The following is a 16933-nucleotide window of genomic DNA, read 5'->3' as shown; positions in this document are numbered from 1 at the left end:
TGGTTACTCCATTTATGGCGCGTCTAAATAATGCACGGAATCAAGCGTACGAGCTCACCGATCGTGTCTGATGAATTCCACATCGTGGCCAGCGTGACAAGTTTTTATACAGTTAACGCATATCGCGTTCCGATCCGTCGTGTTGCACGTTTGACAACGGTAGAAGTCGTGCATGGGGAAGGAAGTGTACGAAGAGATTTTGTATAAACATTGGCCGTTCCCAACCGCTTTCTCCACCGCGTCTTGGTTATTAAATATTTTATTGCCTAAAAAAAGAAAAGAGCGCGTGCGATACTTTCTTGTTAAAAGCGCCGGTAATTGGCCACCGGAAGCGAGTGGTGTTTACCTCTAGTCGTCGGTTGCACCCCGCTCGCTAGACACAGACCGCCGAATCGATTATTGAATATTTGATTGAATTCCAGGGTAGCCGTGGCGTTGTTAGTTATTTCGACGCCGGCTGCCAAGCCATCGAAAATCCGGTTCCTCCTCAGGATCGGCTGCGATTGCGTCGATATAAGCACGCCCGCTTGCGCATTGTGAAATATGTCGTTCTCCTCCAAAATACCTGTAGAGAGACGCGCAAAAATCACGATTCTGTCTAATTTTCAATGAGATATAATGCATTCAATCTCATCCATTATATCTGCATGCAAGGATTCCTTAATTTTTATTGTGCTTTTTATAATAATCAGTGTTTAGACAGTTACTATAGAATCATTAATTTTTCAGATCAATTACTTACAATGTATTTTAATATGTATCGAGGCCAATATAAATTTTAGTAAAAACAGACAAAATATGTTCAACTTGAAGAGAAAATTACGTAAAAGAATTTTGAATGTAATATTTATTACTTAGTCAACGAATGGAAAGTTATTACCAAAATCTTGCTAAAAAGAGAATGCTTTACCTTTGCCCCCATTAAATATACAGATTCCGCCGTCTCGTCCATCGAATATCTTGTTCCTTTTAAGAGTTGGATTGCTGTCTGTCTTGATCCAGACGCCAGCCATTGCATTGTCAAAAATCTCATTTTGTTCGAGTAAGCCTAAGCCGCTATTATACACTAAAACGCCGCCGTTTTGTCCTCCCCATATTTTATTACCGCGTATTACTGGATTGCTGCCAGTTCTGGAGAAGAAACACCGATTTTAGCCGATTTTCTTACCGTTATATTTCGCTTAAACACCCTTTCGGAAGGGACAATTACCTTATTTGTACTCCTGAATACAAATGATTGAAAATATCATTGTCCTCCAATTTTCCGTGGCCGTTGTCGTAAAAATATACGCCGACCTGTTTGCCACTGTGAATTCGATTTCGCCTTAAAACGGGCGTCGAACCCGTTGTAATCCACACGCCTGCTAAAGTATTGGCATACACCTCGTTCTCCTCTATCAAGCCCTGGCCCTTTTCGTGCACGTAAATGCCGCCGTGCTGACCGTGATGTATTTTGTTGTGCCGGACGATCGGATCCGAATTTGTCCTGATTTGTATACCAGCTAGCGCGTTGCCGTAGATGTTATTGTGCTCGATCAAACCTCTGCCCTCGCCGAATATGTACACTCCACCTTGATGGCCATTATATATTTCGTTCCGACGTATAGTCGGATTAGAGTTCGACGTGATCCATACACCAGCAAAATTGTTCGAATGAATTTTGTTGTCGATGAATTGTCCCAGGCCATTCTCATGTACATAAATGCCGCCAGTCTGGCCGTGATGAATCTCGCAGTGAACAACGGTAGGATTAGCACCGGCTTTCACCTCGAAACCTGCTATCCGATTGTTGTGAATATCGTTAGCCTCGAAGTAACCGAGCCCGTTGTCGAACGTGAATATTCCTACATCGCGACCGTGATGGATGTGATTCCGTCGCATAATGGGATTCGCGTAATTCTTCACCCAGATGCCAGCGAGAGCATTCCGCGAGATCTCGTTGTCCTCGTATGTGCCCTGAGCGTAGTCGGTCACGTATAACCCGACGTTCTCGCAATCCGATATGTCGCAATTCTTCACTAACGGATTGGCTCCGACGCCTGACACGCAGACCGCTGCACCAACTAAAAATTAAAAATACGTGATCTTAATGAATACAATTTCTAAATTATTTATATTGTGTATTGAACACACACACACACACACACACACACACACACACACACACACACACACACACACACACACACACACACACACACACACACACACAAAGTATGAAATTTTTGAAAATTACTTGCTTTATTCTTTCAAAGATTGTAATGTACATTGAACAGTCATATACATATACATATATATATATATATATATATATATATATATATATATATCTTGCAATCATTTTATTATAAAGTCATAGAGATTTATTTAAGTTTTTTCTACGGCGAGAGATAATTCCAAATCTCAAGTTATAAATTTTAGTTAAAACCTTTTCATCAATCTTATATCAGTCTATAAAAACATTACGCATACACCTACCAACGCTCGAGCTTCTGATGATGCAGTGATCGACAGTGGGACTGCAATTTTCGCCAACTTCCAAACAATAGTGTTTGTGATGGGGCACCGTACTTGTGACGTCGGGCGTGAATTTCAACGTGAGATGTCCAGCGTAAGCGCGTTTTGCACCCTCCACAAACATAACCGTTGACTCGCTCTCTCGCTCCAGAATGACGGACTCCGCGACATTTCCTGGCGCGGCACCAATCAACGCTACATCGCTGTCGATCACAAGGAACTCGCCTCTATACGTGCCAGCGTGTAAAAAGACCAAATGCTGCGTCGATGTGTCCTCCCCGTTTGTTTGCGAATTGCTATTGCAGCAACCCTGACTGCCCGCAGCTGTAGCCCCACTGTTTGCCGAGGCGCTGTTGCTCCTGTACTCATCGACGTAGTCCAGCGCGCCTTGAACCGTATTGAAGTACGGCAAGTTACGGCCCTTAAACTTCAAGTCCTGAAAGCCAGGCCGCACGTGCACGCCTCTGTATAGCTGCCTGAAACTCTCCTTCCACGGATTCTGGTACTCGGACTCGTCCGGCGAGACGAATTCGAATTTACATGGCGCTGGATTAAACAGCGGCAGATCGTACTCGTAGACCTGCTGGTACAGCGATTTCCACAGTTCCGTGTCATTCGCGATCGCTTGGAAACGCTTGCAGACTTGCGATACCCGGCAAAGATCTTGCTCCATAAGGTAATTGAATATCGTGAGCAGCACTTCATCCGGTAGCTCGTACTGGAGGTAATGCGCCGCTGTGTTAGTATTTATACCTGTCGCGAGAAATCAAAATTAGTAAAATCTAATGAAACATAGTTGAATTCAGAGTTGAATTTTTAAAGATCCACGTGTCAAGAAACGAGCACGATGTTAAACGGAGCATTGGAATTTCTACGTTGCATATATATCATTACTATTACGAGAACATTAATATTTACGATACATCCACCATTATATGTTGATCCTTTGTCTTTCGATACGTAGAGCAATTTCTAATTCCACACGTCAAACGTTAGTAATCGCGTATATCGAGACGTACCGTCCGTGGACAGCGAACATGTCCGTCTCGGACGCTTTCTCGCCGGTAGGGACGACGATCCGAATGTAGCGGCAATGCCACCCGATGGCGGTAGGGCGGAACTCGTGCCGGGCGCCGGATCTGGATGCGGTGGACTTTTTCGTCTCAGGTCATACGGCGACGAGTGCGATTGAGGTGACGGGGAGGGAGCAGCCACTCCGGATACACTAGGGGACGAGCCTCGTCCACCACTTCCTCCGCCTCCACCGCCAACTACTACTGGAAGGAGCTGATTCGATATCGGCAGATCGCATGGCTCGGCTATGAACGCAAAACGAGATCATTAGAAAAATGGAAAACAAGAAAGAAAAGGTGAGAGAGAACACTTGTTTCATAAACCCCTCAAAGATGATAGAATTTCTGAAAGTTCCCTGAAAAGAGAAAAAGACCGTTTTAGAGAAGGAAGTTTTTATTCCACAAGATTTGTAGAAATTTAATTCGTAGGATAGAAAAAGCAGTCTCTCTGAGATTTTTCTATCTCTTTTTCCGTTTCTTCAATCTCTCTCGAATACAGTCTCTTTGCGCGAACATGAATAAGCTTGTGTAACATTATACTTGTACATCATATTGATACACACACACAGTTGTATATCATATTATATAAACAAAAGGCATTCGCTATCTGCTGCGTAATTTATAGCAAGCCAGGGATCATTAGAGAAATTTGCACGGTGACACGAGGTGGCCTTGTTTTACAAATGCCGCGGGCACAAATTGTCAAGTGTATAATGTCGCAAACCCGCATGGAGAATCCGTTAATAAAGAACAACGTTATACGATTACGTGTATTTCAATATAATTGTTGACACGCAAATCCAATTACGCGTCAATGCGCAATGACGAAATCACGAACAACGAAAATGGCACGTACGTACGAGTCGCCGCTTCAAAAAAAAAAAAAAAAAAAAAAATTTTTTCCAATGTTTCAAACGTATCGCAAAGTCAAAGAGCGCGTATCGTACGTACGATAAACTTCAATGCGCCGCGTGTACCTTTTCCAATAACGCGCCTCTGCGTAACGCGATTACGATGGAATGCACGAGCACGCGCGATACGTTTCGTCTATCGACGCGATCTCCGTTATCGCGAGACCGAAATTCACGCCGGCACGCCAAAGCGCAAAGCTGACAGAACTGAAGCCCGCGTGGACAACAGGGCCCGGTGCTCCGACTACCGTCTCTCTCCGTTCATCGCCGAATCGTTATCGCGTCGACGGGGGCACCGCGATATACCACGGGCGAGTCGTCGTCGCGCGCGCGTAACAGCGTTTCTCGACGTTTCACTTTCTAGCTGGCTGACACACGCGGCGGACGCACGCAGCGCACGATCCGCGAGAGACGCGCGTCGATTTCGGGGGGCCCGGGGATACTCTCGATCGCGTTTCCGGGTCACGCCGAGTCCTCTCGCGCGAAAGTGGAGCACCGGTAATTCGTCACTCGAGACCGCACCGCCGGCGCCGATGCCGCGTAACAGACGTCGGGGTCGGGGGGTCCTCCCTCCCCTGCATTTTTTCCTCTCCTTCTGCAAAAAAGCTCCTTTAAATGCCTCGTCTGTCGGTGAACATTGCGAGCGATTTAAATTCGGCAATCTTGAGATTCTCGAACACACCCGTCACGGTTGAACCGACAGCAAGGTTTTATCGGGTGACACCATTTTTATATTCTTATCTAATTTCACAATGTGATACAAATATCCGAATACCTGAGTGCTAACTATACTAATGTTTTTGTTCTTATATATCTAATTTCACTTGAGAGTGCCAACTATAACAGTCTATGTGTTACATTCGAGTTTAATTAATCAATTTTTCAATCTGCAATTCTCGTAGAGGATATACATTGTGTGCTTTCTACTTTTCTAAGAACTTCAAGTATCACCCTGGCGTGCGAATAATCAGCCTAATAAATGATAACTAAACCTCTCCGAACATTCGAACGCCTCAATCAAGAATGTTTGCTCTCTCTCGTCCACCCATGTTGCCTCCGTCGTCTGTTCTCTCGCTTCTGCTCTCCTTCTCTCAACGTTTCTTCCTCGGTTGCTCTTCCCCTTTCTCTTTCTCTCTCTCTCTCTCTCTCTCTCTCTCTCTCTCTCTCTCTCTCGGGCCGCCGGAAAATTCGGCACCGATCGACGCGTATCCCGCAAGCTGCGCCGCGTTCCAGCTGGATCGCCGGCGATTGAACGAAGCGAGGAGAGAGAAAAAGAGAGAAAGGAAAGAAAAGAAAAAAAATGAATGCGGGGAGGGAGAGGGCGACTCCGGACTCCAGAGCCGACATTCCGGCGGATTGATCGCGAATCGATACGATCGGCGAATCGCGGGGACCGCTTCTGCACGAGGCGCACAAAAGCAGACGTTCTCCAATCGAGAGCGGGGGAGGGGGCTTCACTCGCGATATTGCGTTACAATAAGGGTCGCGTTCCCTCGACGGTGTCGCCGTGTGGGGTCGTTCAACCCTTATTGTATTATAGCTCCGGAGACACGCGGGGCCCGCGAGATACGCGTTATCGCAACGGTGATCCGCGGCTCACCGTTCCCCGTCGGCGGGCGCCCCGCCTCTCCCCCTCGTCATTTCGCGTCCTCGCGCGACTCGGGATTTTACGGATTTTGCGAATATCCGCCGATTCGCGTTCGTTCAAGGTCGGGGATCCGGATCAAATGATCCGTATACCGTTCACCGCGATGTCAAGAGTACTTAAGAGTCAAGATTGTCAAGAGACGCCGCGTTCCGCAGCTCATTCCGGAAAGAAAAGAAAAAGAAAGTGTTGCAACTCGCAACCTCTCTCGGGGTCCACGGCCGTGCTGCCGTGCTCCGGCTCTCGTGGACGGCGTGGACGCGCAGCCGCCAATCAGAAATTATTCACAAATACCGAAAAGCAATATGGCCGTTAGTAGCTGCCAATCGGAAATTGCCCGCAAATCCGAAAAGCGATTCGCGAAAGGGGCCGCGGATCCGGATCCGGAGCGTTTGACGGTATCAAACACGCGACTGTCGTCTGACGTCGGCGCCACGGTTTGCCTAAAGTCCCTTCGTCGCTCGCAGCTGCGAGGGCGAGGGTGCGAGTTGCGACCGCGACTCAGGCCGAGTCGTCCCGAGTCCCGAGCCTCCGATTGACAGCTTTGCCACATTCGACGCTATACCTAACCTCAGCGCCGCGACGCGTAGAAATACTCGGAGTAGCCGCGGCTCGCGAACAGCCTATATTACTGCTATAACGATCACGCCTAACTCTTAAATCACTGGACACAGACGGTTCGAGGTCGCCTCTTTTTTTCAGCACCTTTCCGAATTACATATTACCACAAGCGAGAGCGAGGTTTCGGGGGGAAAAGGGAGCCAGAGAGAGCGAGGATCGTGGGAAAATGGGCGGACAGCGGAGCGAGCAGGAAACTCAGCGCGTGCCCGTAGTCCAGGGGAACAAAGGCACGATGGAGACGGTGGAGATCCGGGATCCGGGATCGTCTCGGGATCTCGACGCGGTTCCGATGGCGGAGAGTCGCCGCGACGCGGAGACCCGTCTTTGTCTCCTCGCTCTCTCGCTCCCTCGTACTCGTACTCGTCTCGTTTCACTCGCTCCTTCTTCGTCTCGCGCGTTCGCCCCTCGCTCGCTTACCCGTTCTCGACGGCAAGGGGATCCTGTTTGTGTTTTTCCGACGCGACCTCCGCACGTAGCTGCGCGACGACGAGAACGACGCGCTCGGCATCTTCGGGTCGTCGGAATCGTCGGCGGCCCTCGGCGGTCGTCCTCGTGTCCGTCGTTGTCCTCCTCTTTTCTCCGCCGCCCCCTCCTCCTCCTCCTGCCGCTCCTGTTCCGCCGTCGATCGCGGCTCGTCGCGCTTCCCGCGGCTGCGAGGTGGGCGCGAGGTCCGGCGGTACCCTTCCCGGCGTCCCCGGCGCGCGGGCAGCCGCCGCGGTACCCTGGTCGGCGGACACCCACGGCAGAAGCTGCCAAAAGCTTAGGATACACTACGCGACAGCGACACTACCACCGTGCACGGCGGCCATCTTCTTGGTATCTGCTCGCCGACTGGCCCAGAGGGCAGCCGCCAATCGGACAAGTTTCTGCCCCGCGAGTGCGTGCCGTGGCCGTGCACCCCCCACCCCCCATTCGACCCGCACCGTCAGTATACCGACCCGTCACCCCGCCTCAAACCCTCTGCCTGGCTGCGGCGCTTCTCTCTCTCTCTCTCTCTCTCTCTCTCTCTCTCTTCCCCGCGAACTCCGCCGACGCCGACGCCTCGGAGCTTATTACCGAGCTCCCCTTCCGCAGTGGAGCGCGACACAGGCGACCGACATCGGTTATGGAGTTATGGAGGCCGCGGAACGGAGTACCGATATCTCGGCGACCTGCGTCTTCCCGATCCTCGCGTGCTTCGCGCTCTCGATCGTCTACGTGGCGAGCCTGTATGTCTGGAGTTCGCCGTACAGCAGGTACGTGGTGCGTTGCGGCAAGCGGTGTTCGCGTCCTCCGCGCGGTGGCGAACGGCGTAGCGGCGTGCGGCGTCGCGCAGCACACTCTCTCGAGTCTCGACGTCGACCGTCAACGGCGTCGACGTCAACGGGCCGTTCCCCCCCGCGCTCCTTCCATCGCCCTTCAAGCGTCCAGTGAGACTCCTCGCGCGGAGGAGGCTCGTCGGAGCGCACTTGCCTCGTTGCCTCGTTGCCCGTTCGGTAAACCGCTACCCGATCAGATCGCGAACCGTCCCGCACCGATCGGATGGGTACTCTGTGACTGTCGCGAGTCGCGACCGACGCGCGCGGTACGCAAGTTGTCCGCACGTGGTGGCGCTCTCTGTCGCGGCGCCAGCGCCGCCCGGGGAAACGGACAACTTCGACTCCGCGTGAGGAGGACGCGCGTTCGTCGCGTCGTGTGACATCTACGTAGCGCGCGATAAGCGGCCTCCGTTTGGCGCCGATATTCGAATCCGAGCGCGACGACGTTCGTAACTTCGACGATAGAATTAACGGAGTAGTTAACGCGATCGCTTTGTAATTTTGTATAAAAATTACTTAAATTTACAACACCGTCAATTTCTAGCGCGTTACGTTACGCGTGATTGATCTATCCACTCGTAAAAAAGATTTTACGCGTCATACTTTGACGTTTATGTTTCAGAGAGCATCCGTCGACTATAAAGAAACGATTTGTCAGCATACTCGTCATAACTCTCGTCTCGCCAGCGCCAGTGTACTTTGGACTAGATGAGAAAGTATTTCAAAAGGTATTTCTCGTTTGCGCACGATTCAGACGCGCTCTATCCTGTATAAGACGATCAATTTTTATTATACCCAACAGGCAACCATCTGGGAGATCCTGGGCCTTCGATGGTCGGGTCTGATACAGGCGACTGTAATATCGTTGCTCTTAACGACGATCCTATTCCTAGGTCCTTTGAGTTTACAGGGATTCAACGGGCTGTTGCACTTGTACACCGGTTAGTAGGTTCGAAATCAAACTGAGAGCCTGACGGTCCTCGACAAGTTACCGGATGTGCGTTCTGTTTTAGAGCCCGTGTATTGGCTGCAAAGCGTACGAACTGTAATTTGGTGGAGAAATCAGGTAGTCGCTCCGTTGTCCGAGGAGTGGACTTTCAGGGCTTGCATGATGCCGTTGCTCCTGCGATGCTTCAGCCCGACTACTGCCGTATTCGTGTGCCCCTTGTTCTTCGGGGTGGCGCATTTTCATCACGTGGTGGAGAGGGTAAAGATGGGAATGAGCGTCAAGCACGCAATATTTATGTCCTGTAAGTTTCGAGGATGTGGGACGTCTGGGAATCTACCGATGTCGGTCCAATTAAAATAATTTGCGTTGAACTTAGGTTTCCAGTTTACGTACACGACGATATTTGGAGCGTACGCGGCCTTTCTCTTTGCGAGGACAGGTGGGATCATTTTACTTCTTTTTCTTGCTCTGAAAACGTTAAAGAGGTTTTAAGAAGAGATTTGCATTTTCCCTTAGGACATGTTGTTGCACCGTTTGCCGCACATTCGTTCTGCAATCACATGGGATTTCCTGATCTTTTTGAGATAGCGGCGTACAAGGATCCACTGAAAAGGGCCGCGATAATGTGTCTGCTTGTAATCGGCTTGGTCGCCTGGTGCTTCTTGTTGATGCCGATGACTCATCCATCATTGTTCGATAATAATTTATTCTGGACTAAACTCTTTGTACGAGACGCGTCTGATCTCTAACAAATATTAGGACGTAACAAATACTAAGGTTAACGTTAAATGTTTTTACGCAGAATTTACCGCAATTGTTCCACCGGTTTACATCGTTGTGGAATGTTTGTATTTATGTCTAACAGAGTACGATACTTATCTGTCGAAGCGGGAATTATAAAATTATTTCAGGCTAATTTCAACTATGTATTCGATAATGGTATACTTATAATTTAACAGATCGCGCAGTTCGACATTGTTACAAAGTACGTCACTATTGTGCCTGAGAGTTTAAATTTTTGAAATGGTGATTACACAAATGTCAACTATATGAACTTGGTTGCGAGACCAAAATGCAAAGAATCTAGCAAATTATTATTTACGAATTGCCGCGTGCATATTTATATGCCGCAATATTACATTACGATCCGTTAAACGTTACCGATATTTTCGGACAGAGATTTTTATAAACAAAAATTTTTGTAATATAGTTTATTATAGTTAATGCAATCTATATATTGAGAAAATTTCTGAAACGATCTTTCTAATCGTTTACTTTTATAACAGTCAATATAAATATATATATATAGTGTATGGTATCCATATGTACAACGGCAGTGATAAATATTCAAACGATAAGCGATACCGCCGTACACATAGTTTATTTAAATCACAGAAGTAACGCGGTTACGCGCAACAATATTACTATACGTTTTATATATGTATGTACAAGTACATCGAGATGAACGCATATACATTGTACGTGCAGTAAAATCTATACGTATTTATGTATATAATGAGAGTCTAATACGAAGAAACGAGTTTTCGATTATGTGTAATCTTTTAATTGCATACGTAATGTATACCTTTGATCGAGAAATAAGTGGTAAAATCAACTTCTTAAATGTTCGGAGCGTGAAATGTTGATAATGATACAACGTTGAAATAGTGTTTTACCGTCGAAACGCAAAATCGTTGTACAGAAATTTATGTACAACGATAGTTACACTGATTTACAATAAATGTCTATCAAAATTTTTAAGTATTTGGTGATCTTGTTTTAATGTGTTGCGAGATATTAAAGCGACGTTGCAAATAACATGATTTCGTGTATGATCGTCTCTTATATCTGATTCAGTTTATAACATCGATACAAAATATATAACTAACGGAACATTCAACTTACATTATCTATCAGTTCATGATTTTGTCGAATGTTTATTCTTTCCCTTACCTTATTAACGAGACAAAATATAAAAGTTTACATAGAACAATACGAATATTGTAAAATCGATCCATCTTAAGAGGATTTAATAGCCACGTTGGAACAATAAATAGTAAACAAGATAAAACGTATAATTAAACTCCTAGATATTTATCAAATTTCTTAAAGAGTAAATTTCGAGACAAATTTTTTTGCGTCAATATTAATAACAATAAATAAATATACTCTAGGGTATGTTCAAAAGTGATAAACTTTCCTAAAAATAATTTAATAAACATCCACATGTACGCACAAGAGCAAATTCCCTATTAAAATAATGATTTCAACATTAATGGCTACAGAGTTTATAAATGCCGTCATGTCCTTTGCTATATTATTTTTAGATTGCACTGTTTAAGTAGATAAATAGTAAACTCCGGTCTCATTGAAAATGCAAAAGTGGCGATTTAGGAACGTTACTACCGCTATCAACTTTTGGCGGCTTATAGCGTCATTAATAAATAAATAACTAAATAAATGCAGATTCTGATTGCGTGCACTTTGTCACGACATTACCTCGATTAGGCGCATCCTTACACTTGACTTGGTCCAGGCGTTGCGTCTGGATTTTGCGATTGATTGAGAAATAATACGTTACTTGACTTAATCCTAGGTCCAGCCGCGAGCAACGAAGGAGATGGACTGATGCAAGGCGTTGAGCAATGGCTGTTGCTCAGGTCACATTGATCCAACAATTTCCAAAGTTCCTCTGGCGTAGGTCCACCGGAGGTATCTGTTGCTAAAAGACATGGAAATTGTAAAAATCTGGCAATAAATTTTAATTGAGCGAGATCAAATGCATCAATCACAAAAAAAATCTTTTAAAAAATTTATACAGAATTAACATTTATCATTAAAGAGATAATTGCAATGATTTACATATATAGGCCATTTCTTATCCATCGTCTTATCTGACGATCTAAAGAGAAATCAATTTTATTATAAGAAAAGTTACTGTTACATATATATTATATAGAATGAATAGAGTTTGCTTTCTAAAGGTCTTCTCAAATATATGATTTATGTTAATTTTCTGCTGTACTTCCTGCGGTATTTTACATATGTGAGTCATGCTCGCCGATTCCGTTACGTCACTACAACGGGAGAGAGAGAGAGAGAGAGAGTAACGTACCTTGAGTGGCATTGAAAGACGGATCCAATGCCGTTGTGAGATCCCACATTTGAATGGTGCCGTTAGAATGACCAGTGAATATGAAACGTCTGGGCCTTGAGCCCATGCGACTAGAACCTTCACACTCGTGCACATAGAATGAGCTTATAATGCTGCCGTCCACTGACTGTATTACGCAAACTCTTTTTCCATTTGACGCTAATCGCACGAACAACTGATCGGTTTCCGGTACGACTTTCTGTACGAACACTTGCTCGTCATCTTGTTCGCCGAATGGTCCTACGTATATTTTATTCAAGTATTAAATAATCAAAGAAACTTTTACAGCTTGAAAAATATTTAACGAAAATAAAAACATGGAAATAAAAACTGTTGTTTAAAAATAATTGCAGATTGGAGAAAGAATGGTGATAGTGTTAAGAGCTGCAATATTACAACGTACCAAAATCGTTGCCGGCATTATAGCTGACGCATGGATCAATTGCTTCCAAAGAAACAATTTTAAAGCTTGCCTCGGGCGTTGATCCCGGTTGAGTCGAAATCATTCCGCGAAATCTGGTCACCGCCCAACTTCTGACGTGATTGTATTCCGAGCAAACCGACACTAAGTATTTTTCCGAGAGTGTTACCTGTAGCATAATTCGCACATAAATCAACGCGACATTGTAATTCAATATACAATTTTAATATAAAACTCTCTGTTGGGTATATATTGGTGCTGAACGTACTTTGGTTACGCTGCTCTGATGCACTGTGAACGTTTGGAATAGCTGCGGACCATGACCAACAGTTTCGGGATGTTGGACGATTACTCTAACACTTCCAGATTTCGTGCCATAGGCGATTTCTATCCAATTTCCGCAGAGACCTATATTGGGAGTAATGTACTCTTAGAAGAATATGTTTTATATTGCATATTAACCACCTGATACACTTTGAGAATTAGAACAAATATCACATATCGTTATCTGTGTGTGATCGTACACATAACATTTAACAATATTACACATCAATTGAAATCTTTATTTCAAATTAAATCTGTATTTATCAAATTCAATACTGTACTGTGCATAATTTATAAGATATAAAATTTTAAGTGTATCAGAGGAGAGAGATTAATTATTGATATAATAACTACAATAATGAAAGATTTTGAAAATACAGACGTAACATATGAGACGTAATATTTAAACAACATATGTGCTCAGGTGAGTATTATTAATAAAAAGTGATATGTATATGTATATGATGTCTTGAAGCTCACAATGCCTCTCATGCTGCACATTGCAACAATAAGCAGAAGCTATTTATGAAAAAAATATAATGTATATAATTATAATGGCATTTATATAATTAAGCAATAACGTTTACGTGTGCAGATATTAATAATTAGTGTTATTTAAAACCAATTTTTTCATAGGTTTAATTTTAAAAAAAGTTAAAATTACCTATAAATTTGTTACTACCAACGAAAAAAAGTACACAAGCAAAGATCCATATTTTCTATTACCTCCCTTTCCCCTCTCAGATGCTGGCATGGAACATATTACTATGAATAGAAAGAGCAAGCAAGCAGCTCTAACAGACAAATCTGGATTAACTGAATCTACTGCGTAAAGTAATGTAAATAAATAAAAAGAGAGAGAACATCGCGTTAGTACAACTGGAACGCATAAGGATAGCAGGGTTGTGCTAGTCTCTAATATCATTTCACAAGTGTTTCATATGAATTCGTACTTGGCATATAGAAAGAGACGCGTGTACCAGTTTGCGTTCAGATTTTACTAAAACAAATGTGCTTTGCGACAGGTACGCTTCTATGTATAAGTATTTATTTTTATATTCTATTGTATATAATTATGCAAAAAAATATAGAATTATGCGCCAGTGCGTCGATGTAAAACTTAATGCTATCTGGAGAGGAAGAGGATGTACGTTCGTTGCTATTTAGTCGGACGATTCACGTTCGATGCAATCAACATAAAGATGAAGGCGAACGACGCTTCGTTTTGACGTACAAGTTTGACGTGAGAAAGCAGAAAGTCTGCTTACATCGACCCATACTTGCCTTGTGCTATTTATCCAGTTGTACGAGAAATGATGAAGCAAAGAATGTAATAATAAACTCTCATTAATATCTTTAAGGACCAACATCAAACCATATAACATTCCTATAATATCTCAATGAATAAAATAAACGCCGGTTAGTAAGAATAATTATATTTACACCTATGTGATTATTAATGATTGATATATTTAATGACACTAATTTTATTTTAGCATGAGTGAAATAATGATCGCGAAATCAATATGTTGCGACGGTGACGTTTGTTATTACATTCTGCATTAAGCAGCCTCAATAAACAATCTTGATAAAATATGTCACTCGTTGAAATCGCTTCTTAACGAATAGTACTAGTTGCCTCTCAAGGAAAAAAGTTTTACCTCGAATTTCTATGTCTTATTATTTGTCGAGATCCTTATATTAAGATGAGAATAGGCATAAAGAGAGACTTACTAGTTTTCGGCGTCAAATACACAGATATTGCAGTTATGGGATCGTAACTCGGATCTCGATATAATTCGGTCACGAGCAAGTCGTTATCCTTCATTCGCAAAGGAAACTTTTGCATGTCTGAAATTCATACAGTAACCGAAATTATTAACAGAAATCTAAATTTAAAAAAGTGGTTTATATAAAGAGAGAGAGAACTCTGGATATATATATATTAAATATTCTTTTAGCAATCTCCAAATACTTTTAAACATTTTTTAGGCTTGGAATATAATTTTTACATTTTTTACTGATTGTGCGAATTTTACTTAGAAACGTAATATCTTTTTCTTGCTTACCAATATAATAAATGGAACCGTTATTGCAACCTAATAGAAGGAAAGATCCAGCGGTGTCAAATGACAGGATGGGCACTACGTCCTGTATCTGCCAGTGATGAGTCATCGCGTGCCACACACCGATTTTTCCGGTCGGCGACAACGCGACTAACTGGCTGCCAATGAAGAACAAGTATTCCACACGCACGTTTAAATTGAACGTGCCCACGTTGATCTTGATCCCTTCCTCGGACACGCCCCAAAGTCTTACTTGACTTCCATAGGAGATCGCAACCATCTTGCCGTCCGCGCCACTTCCCATTTTTGCGTTTATCGCCACGCGTTCTATTATGCACTCGATATGCGAACTGGTGAACACGTGTTGCCATCCAGACGAGTCCTTCAGCCGGTAGCACGTGATGAAATGTGCGTAAGCGATCACTATCCAGTTGTGGTGCGCCTTTATGATCTGCACTCTCAGAGGGTCCACCCATGACGAAACTGCAATCAACGTAGCTTCATTAATGTTCAAAATGGAAAACGAAAAGGAAGATGGGCATCTCATTTTCTCTTAAACATTATTACTATATTTATCTTTTTATGAACGAGTAATCTTTATGTTACGTATCGTACTCTAGAGGAGTAATGATCCATTGACGCTTACCTTGCTGTGATCCAAATATTAGACCGATATCGTTTTTATACAATTTATTCAGATCGGCCGAGTTGTTCCTAGCATGTCTCAGATCTAAAGATGGTGTGCGAGAATGCGGGAGACCGCGTTGTGGCAATCGATAATCTAAAGAGGAGTTTCTCATATGCGTCCCCAGTGCTCCTTTGTGATTTTGTGGACCTGTCGAAAAAACAATTCCTTGTCAGTTTTCTCTTTACTGTTGCGTTATTCGACTGTTGCACACAAATTAACTATTTCAGATGCATGTATTTCAATTAATAATAAAGTCATTGATAAAAATTGATAAGTACCATTAGTACTTTGATTGGTGGAGTTAGGGGTCGTTGCAGATTGCGAGGTAGATGGTCCTTCGACTCTAGAGCTTGAGCTGGAACTAACCCTAATATGAACCGATACGTCACTGACATTTGATGTTACTGCAACCGGTTCTTGAAGCGGTATGCCTTTAAAGTAAACAGAGCCGTTACAATTTACCACAATATATGATATATGATAAATAATACGGTTAACTTACTTGGAGGTGGTAAGTAACCGTAAAACAGTACGTCGCCGCAGGATGACTGAGTCAAGTCTTCGCAGAGCATCAACCGTTTAACTAGAGGAGTTATGCCATAGTACTCGGCCTCGTGCCTTAAAGTCCGAATATCTACATTTTTCAGATCAATGTCCTTGGTACGAAGATAATTCAATATGATGGAGAACAGCTTCGGATCTCTATCTATAAAAAGCGCACCAGTCTCATCCTTGTGACTGTCGATTCTGTTGCTTAACAGTGCTGTGAAAAAAGAATCCGGGATCCATGTCAGAGTTTGACGAGATGTGGAGAATCTGAAAAGAGAGAAAGAATTTTTGAGTGCGTTTCTATCAAAATAAACAAATCTAGTAGATCGATAGGATTTGAATCCAACATAAAATTAAAAAATCAATAAAAGCATCAAGACAAAAATATGACATCTAAAAATTAAAATAAAATAAATAAATAAATAAATAAATCGACACTCTAATTTGCAGGAATTAACGACATTAAGTAAAAATTGATGATGGAAAAACGAGAGAATGATAACCTACCTGGTGCCGCCAACATTCAGGTGAACGATATCGCTCACGTCTAAATGAGGCGCAGCCATTCTCGGGGCTATCGTGTATTTTTACAATGACAACTCATATCCCGCGAGATCGTCGAGATGTCACGATTTACAATCGTTACGAGCCAAAAACAACCTTTAACAGGTTATGCGTGTGTCAACGCGACTCCGCTACGCACGCGCGACTGACGCT

At 43.7% G+C, this 16933-nt stretch overlaps 3 protein-coding genes across 7 annotated transcripts in view; 1 reads left to right on the top strand and 2 right to left on the bottom strand.

Moving 5' to 3' along the window:
- Positions 1–7786, bottom strand: part of Fbxo11 (F-box protein 11) — an 18919-nt gene extending 11133 nt beyond the window's left edge. The window contains exons 1-7 of the mRNA XM_077409501.1: positions 7185–7786; positions 3537–3836; positions 2479–3270; positions 1211–2063; positions 911–1131; positions 347–565; positions 59–266 (exon numbers count right to left, since the gene is read on the bottom strand). Coding sequence (XP_077265627.1) covers positions 59–266; positions 347–565; positions 911–1131; positions 1211–2063; positions 2479–3270; positions 3537–3836; positions 7185–7275 — 2684 coding nt within the window. The 5' untranslated portion in view covers positions 7276–7786. The remainder of the gene's footprint in view (positions 1–58; positions 267–346; positions 566–910; positions 1132–1210; positions 2064–2478; positions 3271–3536; positions 3837–7184) is intronic.
- Positions 7775–10918, top strand: Sras (Ras converting CAAX endopeptidase Sras). Its single transcript, XM_077409513.1, has 6 exons — positions 7775–8002; positions 8688–8793; positions 8868–9006; positions 9079–9315; positions 9391–9453; positions 9531–10918. Exons 1-6 carry the CDS (start codon positions 7881–7883, stop codon positions 9761–9763), a joined length of 900 nt encoding a protein of 299 aa, XP_077265639.1. The 5' UTR covers positions 7775–7880; the 3' UTR covers positions 9764–10918.
- On the bottom strand, positions 10709–16933 carry LOC143899294 (BTB/POZ domain-containing protein KCTD3). 5 transcript variants are annotated; one of them, XM_077409506.1, is made up of 11 exons: positions 16724–16933; positions 16170–16483; positions 15946–16098; positions 15626–15814; positions 14983–15462; positions 14648–14764; positions 14198–14203; positions 12858–12997; positions 12572–12758; positions 12130–12408; positions 10709–11736 (listed from the first exon to the last, which is right to left on the bottom strand). In XM_077409506.1, the coding sequence occupies exons 1-11, from the start codon at positions 16780–16782 to the stop codon at positions 11531–11533; spliced, it is 2130 nt and encodes a 709-aa protein (XP_077265632.1). In that variant the 5' UTR covers positions 16783–16933; the 3' UTR covers positions 10709–11530. The 5 variants fall into 5 exon arrangements, with proteins under 5 accessions (XP_077265632.1, XP_077265628.1, XP_077265629.1 ...); XM_077409502.1 differs by lacking the exon at positions 14198–14203 and adding an exon at positions 13640–13660; XM_077409503.1 differs by lacking the exon at positions 14198–14203 and adding an exon at positions 13640–13660 and having other exon boundaries at positions 10709–11730.

The sequence above is a fragment of the Temnothorax americanus genome, unplaced genomic scaffold (genome assembly GCF_048541705.1).
Source record: "Temnothorax americanus isolate GAGA-0224 unplaced genomic scaffold, ASM4854170v1 Scaffold26, whole genome shotgun sequence".
NCBI classification, from domain to species: Eukaryota; Metazoa; Arthropoda; class Insecta; order Hymenoptera; family Formicidae; genus Temnothorax; species Temnothorax americanus.
Note: the sequence above shows the minus strand (reverse complement) of the source record. Positions and strands in the feature narration are given on the sequence as shown.